The 12,308-nt window shown below is 45.9% G+C and overlaps 1 protein-coding gene across 1 annotated transcript in view; it reads right to left on the bottom strand.

The window, feature by feature from the left end:
* ACSL3 (acyl-CoA synthetase long chain family member 3) overlaps positions 1–12,308 on the bottom strand; it is a 126,686-nt gene that overhangs the window by 88,087 nt on the left and 26,291 nt on the right. Inside the window, exon 2 of the mRNA XM_069727669.1 lies at positions 6,776–7,179. Coding sequence (XP_069583770.1) covers positions 6,776–7,129 — 354 coding nt within the window. The 5' untranslated portion in view covers positions 7,130–7,179. The remainder of the gene's footprint in view (positions 1–6,775; positions 7,180–12,308) is intronic.

Below are 12,308 nucleotides of genomic sequence, written 5' to 3'. Positions count from 1 at the left end.
GGCTGCGCATGTCGCAGCTACCGCCGGTCTCAAGGCACCAGCCGACATTTCCCATGTCCCTTTAAGGAACGAGTCAGCCTTTTTATCTAGAGGATCCTTTAGGGAAGCCATGTCATCATAGGGGATAGAAGATTTTTTGGATGCCTTAGACACCGCCGCGTCTAATTTTGGTGCCTTATCCCATATGTTCACCATGGGGTCCTCAAAGGGGTATCTTCGTTTAAAGGCCGGTGGAAAAGAGCCTTTTTTCTCTGGCTTCTTCCATTCTTTTTTAATGAGGTTTTGGACCTTGTCATTGAGCGGAAAAGACCTACGTTTTTTAGGGTCTAGGCCGCCAAACATTAAGTCCTGGGCTGACAGTTCTGGTCTTTCATCCGCCACCCCCATAGTGGATCTAACTGATTTAATCAGTTTGTCCATTTGGTCCAATGGGAAACAGAACCGGTTAGACTCTTCTTCCGAAGAGGACGCTGAGGAGACAGAGGCGTCTGAATCATTCTCCCTACTTGGGCCAACAGATGAATCCGAATTTGAGGCGCTAGGCTCCCTTCTCCTTTTGGAAGGCTCCCCCCGGGATAGGGATTTCAGGGAATCCTTCACCTCCTTCCTGATAATCTCCCTAAGATTTGATGTGAAATCGGGAGACTCCTCCGCCACCTATGGGAGCGGAGAAAAAAGGCTATGTAATTTCCTCTGGTGCTACCGCTATATAGTATCCCATTTATCTATTTCCTACCGTCTGCCGCACACACGACTGACAAAGTCTCTTAGGGTAGGCGTCTGGCAAAGGGCAAGCGCATAGCGCGCACTCCTTGTTTTTTGATTTACCAGCGCTCTTTTTCCCCTACGGAAATAAACATAGGAAAGACTGCATCAGGGTACATTCACGAAGATCTCTTACCCAGGCAGTAGCGGTAGGTACCGGATTACTGGGGGGTCGGTCCAGATCCTTCTGTCTTGATCTGCGACTGGCCTGAGCACTGCGCCCGCGGGTCTTCTGCTGGGTATTTGCCTCCGAGGATCTGTCCCCTTGCTCCAGCAGGTCACCGGCAGCTTCTGGCACCTCCATAGCTGTAGATGCTATCAGCAGCTCTGCAGCAGTGTAATTGGCCATATATAGCCCTCCCCCATCCGGAACATGTGCAGGTGTGCATGGCCAGCCTAATCAATCCCCCCCCTGCCCCGGACCATGCTCGACCCTCCCCCGCCCCTGAACGCTCCCCCCCCCGCCGCTCCCACCGCATGCAGGACAGCGGTATCCCCAGCGAAGCCGGCCGGCGTCTAACTTCCGGTCCTGGCTCCGCCCCCCCTCGCGTCACTTCCGGTAACGCCGGAGCGCTCAGGGAAGAGCCCGGAGGCCGGCGCCGCCGGATCTCCCAGCCACACGCCGCTACACCGCACATGGCCAGCACAGCGGCGATACCGACCGAAGCCGGCGCCCGACCCCCGGACCCGCCCCCCCCAAAGGAGCGCAGAGGGGCACACCGGGAAGTCCGCGCCGCACGGATAGGAGCCAGAGGTAGGGAGGACCGGGGCACGGGAGAGCGAAAGGACCGGGGGGGTGGGGGAGATATACTCACCTTCGCCGGCCACAGAGACAGACCTCCTCCGGACGCTGCTCCCCACTGCACCGCTCACTGTCGTGGAGCCCTACCCGGGCCCACCGTGGCGCTTCCAGGGACCCGCACTGCCCGAGGTAGGAGACCCCCTCGCTACCTGGGTCGGACAGCCGGCCTGGGTGTTTGATAGGTGACTGAAGAAAAATCTGTAGGGAATCCTGTCCTCCAGGAACAGGAAACCAACTGATGCGTGGGGAGAGGTGCCGCCCTTATGTATCTGTAGGTTTCCTGTTCCTGAAGGGCGGATCCCCTCTCTCCGTAGTGCTGTCATGGACGACCGAATAAAAAATATATATATATTATTCCCATAAATACATTTCTTTATCTAAATAAAAAAAAAAAAAAACAATGAAAGTACACATATTTAGTATCGCCGCGTCCGTAACAACCCGACCTATAAAATTGGCCCACTAGTTAACCCCTTCAGTAAACACCGTAAGAAAAAAAAAAAAAAAAACAACGCTTTATTATCATACCGCCGAACAAAAAGTGGAATAACACGCGATCAAAAAGACAGATATAAATAACCATGGTACCGCTGAAAGCGTCATATTGTCCCGCAAAAAACGAGCCGCCATACAGCATCATCAGCAAAAAAATAAAAAAGTTATAGTCCTGAGAATAAAGCGATGCAAAAATAATTATTTTTTCTATAAAATAGTTTTTATTGTATAAAAGCGCCAAAACATAAAAAAATGATATAAATGAGGTGTCGCTGTAATCGTACTGACCCGAAGAATAAAACTGCTTTATCAATTTTACCAAACGCGGAACGGTATAAACGACTCCCCCAAAAGTAATTCATGACTAGCTGGGTTTTGGTCATTCTGCCTCACAAAAATCGGAATAAAAAGCGATCAAAAAATGTCACGTGCCCGAAAATGTTACCAATAAAAACGTCAACTCGTCCCGCAAAAAACAAGACCTCACATGACTCTGTGGACCAAAATATGGAAAAATTATAGCTCTCAAAATGTGGTAACGCAAAAAATATTTTTTGCAATAAAAAGCGTCTTTCAGTGTGTGACGGCTGCCAATCATAAAAATCCGCTAAAAAACCCGCTATAAAAGTAAATCAAACCCCCCTTCATCACCCCCTTAGTTAGGGAAAAATAAAAAAAATGTATTTATTTCCATTTTCCCATTAGGGCTAGGGTTAGGGTTAGGGCTAGGGTTAGGGCTAGGGTTAGGGCTACAGTTTGGGTTGGGGCTAAAGTTAGGGTTAGGGTTTAGATTACATTTACAGTTGGGAATAGGGTTGGGATTAGGGTTAGGGGTGTGTCAGGGTTAGAGGTGTGGTTAGGGTTACCGTTGGAATTAGGGTTAGGGGTGTGTTTAGATTAGGGTTTCAGTTATAATTGGGGGGTTTCCACTGTTTCGGCACATCAGGGGCTCTCCAAACACGACATGGCGTCCGATCTCAATTCCAGCCAATTCTGCGTTGAAAAAGTAAAACAGTGCTCCTTCCCTTCCGAGCTCTCCCGTGTGCCCAAACAGGGGTTTACCTCAACATATGGGGTATCAGCGTACTCAGGACAAATAGGACAACTTTTGGGGTCCAATTTCTCCTGTTACCCTTGGTAAAATAAAACAAATTGGTGCTGAATTAAATTTTTTGTGAAAAAAGTTAAATGTTCATTTTTATTTAAACATTCAAAAAATTCCTGTGAAGCACCAGAAGGGTTAATAAACTTCTTGAATATGGTTTTGAGCACCTTGAGGGGTGTAGTTTTTAGAATGGTGTCACACTTGGGTATTTTCTATCATATAGACCCCTCAAAATGACTTCAAATGAGATGTGGTCCCTAAAAAAAAATGGTGTTGTAGAAATGAGAAATTGCTGGTCAACTTTTAACCCTTATAACTCCCTAACAAAAAAAGTTTTGGTTCCAAAATTGTGCTGATGTAAAGTAGACATGTGGGAAATGTTACTTATTAAGTATTTTGTGTGACATATCTCTGTGATTTAATTGCATAAAAATTCAAAGTTGGAAAATTGCGAAATTTTCATAATTTTCGCCAAATTTCCGTTTTTTTCACAAATAAACGCAGGTACTATCAAAGAATTTTTACCATTGTCATGAAGTACAATATGTCACGAGAAAACAACATCCGTTGAAGCGTTCCAGAGTTATAACCTCATAAACGGACAGCGGTCAGAATTGTAAAAAGTGGCCCGGTCATTAACGTGCAAACCACCCTTGGGGGTAAAGGGGTTAACACCCTTTGCATTGCAAAAGGTGAAGTCCACAATGAAAATTCACAACAATCCAGGAGAAAAGAACTGGCTGCTCTGATTTCTCCAACTCAGTGTTCTGTGTGTACACAATGTATAGAAAATCATGGGAGTCTTCATCTACTTCCTCCAGATCCATGGATGAACTCTCCTGCACTGTGCACACAGAGCGATGCTGCCCTCTGCTGGCAGCAGCCAGAAAACATACTACGGCCTGCCAGGCTCTGCATGCATGTGCTGTGACTGTCACACGGCAGCTGCGGTGCCGATCAGCCGGCGCGCTCCATGTATCCGGGTTCCCTCTGCAGCTTAATTTGTAAGCGCTATAGCTCACCAAATAACCGCGACCCGAGCAAATTCGCTCAGCTTACTAATAACTCTGGAACGCTTCACTGGATCCCACTGATTCCGAGACTGGTTTCTCGTGTCATATTGTATTTCATAATAGTGGTCAAATTAATTCGATAGGACTTGTGCTTATGTGTGAAAATATCGGAAATTTAGCAATTTTCAAGCTGTCACAAAAAATAGTTACCGGTACATTTACATCTTCATCATTTTTGAGAATCATTTTGTTAGAAAGTTAGGGTATGTGTCCACCTTCAGGATGGCCGGCGGTTTCGTCGGAGCGGCAAACCCGCTCTGCGCTAAGCTCCGCCCCCTTTCTGGGACACGATGATGCCGGATGTGTTCATAGCACACAACCGGGATCATCGCACCCATCGCATAGGGCCCTGTGCTATACCTTGCGGCGACGCAGCGTCGCCGCAAGGTATACGGACATGCTGCGATCTTAAAAGATGCGCCGCATGTCCGGAGTCGCAGGGCCGCAGCGTGCGTGATACCACGCATATTGGAGACAGGATTTCATTAAATCCACTCCACTATGCTGTAACATCTGGACGCTGCGTGTTTGACGCTGCGTCTCTATGCAGCATCAAACACGCAGCGTTTACTGCACGTGGAAACATACCCTTAGAAGGGTTAAAAGTTGATCAGCAATTGCTCATTTTTCCAACACTAATTTTTTAGGGTCTTAAAAAAAATAAACTAGACCTGCCAAGGAATTTATCTAGACATGTGGCGAGCACCTTGAACCCACAAGTGCTTCACAGAGTTTTACAAAGTTGATCTGTGAAAACTAAAACAATTTATTTTTTATTTTTCCCACAAAAATGTATTTAACGACAATTTTTTTCAATTTCACAAGGATAACAGTAGAAAATGGACCCCAAAATGTGTTGTGCAATTGCTCCGGAGTACAGCGAGACCCCATATGTGGGGGAATACTACTTTTGAGGCCCAGTGCAAAGCTCAGAAGGGAAGAGGCGCCACATTGGAGTTCAGATTTTGCTGGAATGGTTTGAGGGTGCCAGGTCACATTGGCAGAGCCCCTGAGGTGCCAGAACGGCAAAATCCCCCATAAGTGACGTCATTTTACGAACTGCACCTCTCATTTAATTCTTCCAAGGGTGCAGTGATCGTATTGACCCCACAGCTGTGTCACAGAATTTTATACCACTGGGCAGTGAGGGAAAAAATAATTACATTTTTATCACCAATATTGTGTTTAAGCCCCACATTTTGCATTTCCACAAGGAGAAATGGGTAAAAATGTCACCAAAATTTGTCCCACAATTTCTGATGAATTGACAATACCCCATATGTAGCGGTACAGTACTACTTAGCCACGTGGCAAGACTCGGGATGGACGGAGCGCTATTTGCCTCCTTGACCGCAAATGTTTCTACTTTGCAGACTCCATAAATAATGCCTCAAAGTGCTCGAAGAACAGAATTCCCCATTTTGGAAAGTATACCCCTTTGGGAATTTTTTCTACAGCTGTAGTGAAGTTGTGACTATGGGTGTTTTCCAGAAACAAGCAGTAATGGATGTTGCTTAGTGAAAATTACAACCTGCCATTGTAGTGACCAGTACGTTGTAGTGACCAGTAAGTGGCTCATGCTTCTGGAGACACGCACCTCAACGCAGGTCATTTTACCTGCGGATTTTGTGCAGTTTTTGTGCGGAACTCGCCTGCGTTTTTACACCTGCGGATTCCTATAATGGAATAGGGTTAAAATACTGAGGATTCGCAAAAAGACATGCTGCAGAAAATAAACCGCAGCAACGTGTGAACATAGCCTTACTCTATTCATTAGTCCCCTTAGGGACCTTGAATCTGTGATCGCCTGACCGTTTGTGCTTTATACAGCAATACTACAGTATTGCAGCATATAGCAAAAATCACAGTTTCCATAGGCTGGTTTTAACAGGAGTACCATTATGACAGACACAGGGGACTTCAGAAGACCCCCCAACTGTCATCTGAACCCATTGTTGCCCCGTGATCGCGCCGATTGGTGGTTAGAACAGATTACCCCCCCAAGACGCAAGCTGTATATGTTGCTGTCAGGTAGTGACGGCGACATTTCACAGGTTAACAGCCGTGGGCTCTGCTTCACATGCCCCTGTTAGAGGTAGATGATTGCTGAATACTATGCTGGCAAAGATGCGGGCACAGCTCCTGAGCCCGCACCAAAGTCAGGGAGCCGACATATGACGTACCAGTGTGTCATATGTCAATAAGGGGTTAATGGGGTAGGAAAATGCGAAGACATTTTTAAGCTTTATACAAGAAATATGGATGCAACAAAGATTGGAAAAACTGACACTAAAACATGAGTCCAGAAAACTGGAAAAAAATAGATAAAAACCACAGGATGGGCATTCTAAACAGAACAGGCAAAAGGAAAAGATAAGTCGACATGTGAACCGTGCCCTATTACATTTAAAAAAAGGTTTACTCTTTAAAATGTAACTTTTGGAATGAATTGACCATTTTTTTTAAGAAAATAAGTATTAGAAAAAAATTCCAGAAACATACCGTAATATACCAAAAGCAGCCATCTTGACTCACCTTTTTGAAGACCTTTCCATTGGGCTGGATTTCGTCCTCCTCGCTGAGCACTTCTCTAGTCCCCAGACAACCCTTGGCTCCAAACAGGTGTGTGGCGTGCCTGAAGACCTTGTCCAGGGTGTCACAGCCCGGGTACAGGGAGGACGCCAGGCTGCTGAAGCTGTCCACCGAGCGAAACGGGCTGCTGGGGTCACAGTCATTTAGGGGCTTGGCTTTTACCCGCGTCGCCCTCCTCTGCCTTTCCCTGGCACCGGAAAGTAAGAACCAAGGCACAAACGTGATCACTCCATAGAACCACATAAAAAAATGGAGGATGTACCGCAGCACAGGATTGATGTCCTCTCTTATCTGCATTGTGAAATCGAGGGCGAGGAGAGCGCTGCTGGGGAGGAAAATATATGTATCTGCAAATAAAAAAAAACAAATACAGAAAATTAGAAGCGGTAAAGAAGATTACACATGGCAAACGATGTAAGATAATAGACCTGAGGCTGTAAACGCGCTACCCGAGAGCAAATGTATGCAAAAGCCAGCTGATCAGGCAGAAAAGCGCAACTGCAGAGACGAAGCGGCACAGCTGACAGCTCCATTCCTGGGGTGAGGGCGCATTAGGCAATTTGGGAAAAAATGCAACAAGACCAAAAAAAAAAAAGGCATTTTTCACTTTTTTTTTTTTTTTAATTATTTTGTAAAGTTGTAGCAAAACCAGAACAATGCAGCTGCGTGGACACGGGACGTCCATAGTTTCCAGCACATTTTCTGGAGGATTTGGCGGTGTGACGAAGGGCCAGAATTATCTTTCTACGCCTCACAGGGATGAATATTGCAATATTCATACTTAGAGCTGAACTAGATTCCTCTAATGTATTAATAGACCTATGTCACGGCATCCTGGAACTTGTATTTCCACAGCAGGAATCTAGGTGCCAAAACAATTTCCGATTTTTAGAAACCACGGGTCAGATCACCAAGAAGAAGAGGCCTCCACCCCCTTATTTCAAACAATTCCTAAATAGTGTCTTGCTTGTCAGATTAACACATTTGAAAGCCGTGACCGGACCATTCCTCTGGTGGTCTCCCACTGACAGTGGCTGCCATTGTCTCAGATCCGAAATTTACAAAAGGCATCAAGGACGCCACAAAAGGCATCAAAGACGGCGCTCCAGTAAAAACTAGGTACATTTAAAAGATGCCATGTGCACATAAGGGGTTGTCCAGGTAAAACCCGCTTTGCCCAGTAGACTTTATGTGTAAAATATAACACAAAATATCGGCACAGAAACAGGAGGAGATAATGTCACAAAATCATCAGCCGCCGGACTGCTGCGGCCTGTGATTGGCTGCAGAGGTCAGGTGCCTGACCAGCAGGTCATCAAAAACATCCAATAACATGCTGCTCAACTCTCCTGACCGCTGCAGACAATCAGAGGCCACAGCTGTCGCTGGTGAAATGGTGACGGCACCGCTTCCTGTACTGTTCAGATCACAGAACTGCCTGCGCTGGATCCAGGTGGGCATAAGTAGGCGAGTATGACTGAGTTTGTCATGTCAAAGTTTCGTTTTGCACCAGACAACCCTCTTGAAGTGACTTACCGGGAGCCATATATCATTGAGACAACAGGTTTACCAATTATTATCTGTCCTGGAGTAGACAGTGCAGTTATTACTCCCCACACAATGGCGGAGTCCAACAGAGGAGATCCGTTGGGTGGCGATGGTGTCCTGCCCACACGTGCTCCAACGCGGCTGCTCCGCTTATATTTCTGGAAATATAGACATACTTGTGCAGATGTGGACAAAGTCTGGGGAAATTATACTTACAGGCAACTTTTGGGACACAATGTGCAAACTCACTGTCTGAAATGCATTCCCAGGATCAACCATTAGGTGGCAGCAGCATGGCAGATACTGGGGGATTTGGGGGTAGAGTTCAGTCTAAATTTAGTGGGCACTGTATGCAGACGCCAGCTCTATACATAGACGCCTATGGACCAAATACATTTTAGAAGAGGATTCCTTTCTGTGCTCATTTAGGCCGTACAAACTACTACGTTTCTGAATAGAAAAGGTATAAAAAAAGGAAAAGGAAGAAAAATGATAGCGCATCCAAGTGTAACAGACAGCAGCTTGGAAGCACTGCAGGATAGGATATGTGCGATTTAACCAGTGAGGCGCTGTGCAGTGCTGCTTACGTGGCAGAGCAAGAAATGATGGTGATGTACAGCCCCCAGTTACATGTATTATGCTGTAACCTGCACATTACAATGGGGGGCGCAGAGCAGCGAGCATGAGGGCCCAGAAGCCTGGACCAGGGCCAGGGAGGAGGCCGTAATGTGGTTCCTGGTAAGGCTGCGGATGAGGCAACCTTGGACATTTCACAAGCATTACATACAGCTACCAGTAAAACAGAAGAAAACTAGGAAACGTGTGATGGGGGAACGCACCAGGACTCAGCTCCATTCCCTGACACTGTAGGTTGGAAAGTACCACTGGGGAGAAGGGAAACTAGCACTGATGATCTCCGAGAGGTTCAGCATTCAGGTCCTCATTGGCATATCCTAACCATGATAGGAAAACTGCTGTCACCAGATTTCTCAAAACAAATGAGACTGGTGTACTTACTTTGATAATCCATGTCAGAATAGATCTGCAATCCAGACATTGACATTTTAGAGTTCAGCTCTAGAAGTCCTCTGCACCCACATCGTAACCCCATTACGACTCTTCACACCAGTATGATGGTTTCCGGTAAATTGTTATATTTTGTAATCTGTTCTAATTATGTAATGGTGTGTGAGTGGATTAGTTACCCATCGCGGCTTCTCAGTCATCTGCTGGTCCCACGGGAGCACTCTGCAGCTTTATCTGCTCACGGTGCCACTTACCAGAGTAAAGCCCCCATACCCTTTACATATCTGCTGGCAAAACCATTATTCGGCCAACAGTTTTCTCTCCCGAGTCCTCCACACATAGGAGCGCCTGTTCTGCTGACAGCTCCTGCGTTCTCGATCAGACTGCCACTGCCAGACATTATCGCCTTATCTCCAGAGAACAAAAGGATCGGCAGTCCAAAATCAGACAAGCCGATTCCTTAACCGCCCAGACAATGATCTGTCGGGGGGCTTCCATGCATATTACACTGTCGGCTAAACATGTTGATATCTGCAGTCTAATGTATGGGGGGGGGGGGCTTAAAGGGAAATTTTCAAGTGGTCTCATGAGCAGCTCAGAGCTATGACATCTCCTTACGTCCTGTTTCTGGCAGCACAGCTCCGCGAATGACCATTTTGGTGAGAAGCAGAACCATAGTGTTAGTGGAACTATAAAGCTCAGCACAAGGTCTGCTATAACACAAAGCTCAGCACAAGGTCTGCTGTAACACATTAAGCTATCTGGAGTCTGCACTGTTATCACTAGATTTCCATACAGAACACTTGAAAAAGCACACACTCAGGGCCGTGATTAGCACATAAAACTCAGCGTACCCACAAGAGAAATGCACACGTTGTGGATATGAAACACGTGTAGCACAGGTCAGTTTACGCTAAGTAAAAAGAAACATCACTGTGGGCATGAGATTTCTATAAATCCCATCCATTTTGTTGGAACTGTAAGATGCTGCGTTTTTGAAGCAGTGAAAATATGCAGCATCAAAAACTCATTATGGGAACATAGCCCAAGACCTGATTGGTAAGTAATCAGAAAAAAATTGGACAAAACAGCTTCTTTAAAGTGAAATTCCCATCTCCAAGAGCCTATCCCAATATGTAGTGGGTGTAATATTAATATTAGCAAATACCTTAAATTAGAAATGTAGGATAGTTTTGTTTTTCTAAATCGCTATGTTGCTTACCTCATGTGCAGGCATTACTTAGGTATCCATAGTTAAAACCACTGACCAGCAAGTTGCTAGTGGTCGTAACCATGGATACCTAAGGTCCTGCAATGCCTACACATAAAAAAAGAAACATAGTGAGTCAGAAAAACTATACTACATTTCTAATTGGAGGTATTTGCTAATATTATAATTATTACTACACCTTCAACATATTTGGATAAGAGCTTGGAGATGGAAATACCCCTTTAATGGCTATTGTCCAATAATAAGATGAACTCTAGTAAACTTGTGGGTTTGTCATTTTAGCAACAAGAAAAACTTGTAATGGCTATGTTCAAATGGAGCTTTTTAAAGATTGTAATTAGTATAACTGCACCAATGATAACTGGGTGATGAAATCTGTCTTGTGGTTGTTGTGTAATCCTTATTTTCAGTTTTGAGTTAATGGTATGCCCGTGTCCCGAGGTGGCCTGTGGGGGTCTTCATGTGGTGCTCTCATTAGGTATTCATCGGGATGGCTTCTGACACTGACCTGCCCTCTAGTTTACATAATGAATATTATATATACATATTGAAAAAAAAAAAAACCTTCTGCAGGCAGGCACCAGTCGTGACACCTGTGCTGCAGCATAATCGCATGGTTACTGTGTTTATAACTAATACTAGATGGTGGCCCGATTCTAACGCATCGGGTATTCTAGAATGTGTATGTCCACGTACTATATTGCACAGCCACGTAGTATATTACCCAGCCACGTAGCATATTGCCCAGCCACGTAGCATATTGCCCAGCCCTCGTAGTATATTGCCCAGTGACGTGGTATATTGCCCAGCCACGTAGTATATTGCCCAGCCACGTAGTATATTGCCCAGCCACGTAGTATATTGCCCAGCCACGTAGTATATTGCCCAGTGACGTGGTATATTGCCCAGTCATGTGGTATATTGCACAGCCCACGTAGTATATTGCACAGCCCACGTAGTATATTGCCCAGCCACGTAGTATATTGCCCAGCCACGTAGTATATTGCCCAGCCCACGTAGTATATTGCCCAGTGACGTAGTATATTGCCCAGTGACGTAGTATATTGCCCAGTCACGTAGTATATTGCCCAGCCACGTAGTATATTGCCCAGCCACGTAGTATATTGCCCAGCCACGTAGTATATTGCCCAGCGACAGTATATTGCCCAGCCACGTAGTATATTGCCCAGCCACGTAGTATATTGCCCAGCGACAGTATATTGCCCAGCCACGTAGTATGTTGCCCAGTCACGTAGTATATTGCCCAGTGACGTAGTATACAGCACAGAGCCACGTAGTATGTTGCCCAGTCACGTAGTATATTGCCCAGTTACGTAGTATATTGCCCAGTGACGTAGTATACAGCACAGAGCCACGTAGTATATTGCCCAGCCACGTAGTATATTGGCCAGTCACGTAGTATATTGCCCAGCTACGTAGTATATTGCCCAGCCACGTATGTCACAGGTTAAAAAATAAACATATACTCACCTTCCGAGGGAGCCCTTGTAGTCATGTTGCCTGTGTGCGGTGCGCTCGGCAGCTTCCGGTCCCAGGGTTGGTAGCGCAGGACCCGTGATGTCGTCGTAGTCACATGACCGTGACGTCATGGCAGGTCCTTCTCGCGCAGGACCTGTGATGAGGTCGCGGCCACATGACCGTGACGTCATG

This window comes from Ranitomeya imitator, chromosome 5 (assembly GCF_032444005.1).
Source record: "Ranitomeya imitator isolate aRanImi1 chromosome 5, aRanImi1.pri, whole genome shotgun sequence".
Taxonomy (NCBI): Eukaryota; Metazoa; Chordata; class Amphibia; order Anura; family Dendrobatidae; genus Ranitomeya; species Ranitomeya imitator.
Note: the sequence above shows the minus strand (reverse complement) of the source record. Positions and strands in the feature narration are given on the sequence as shown.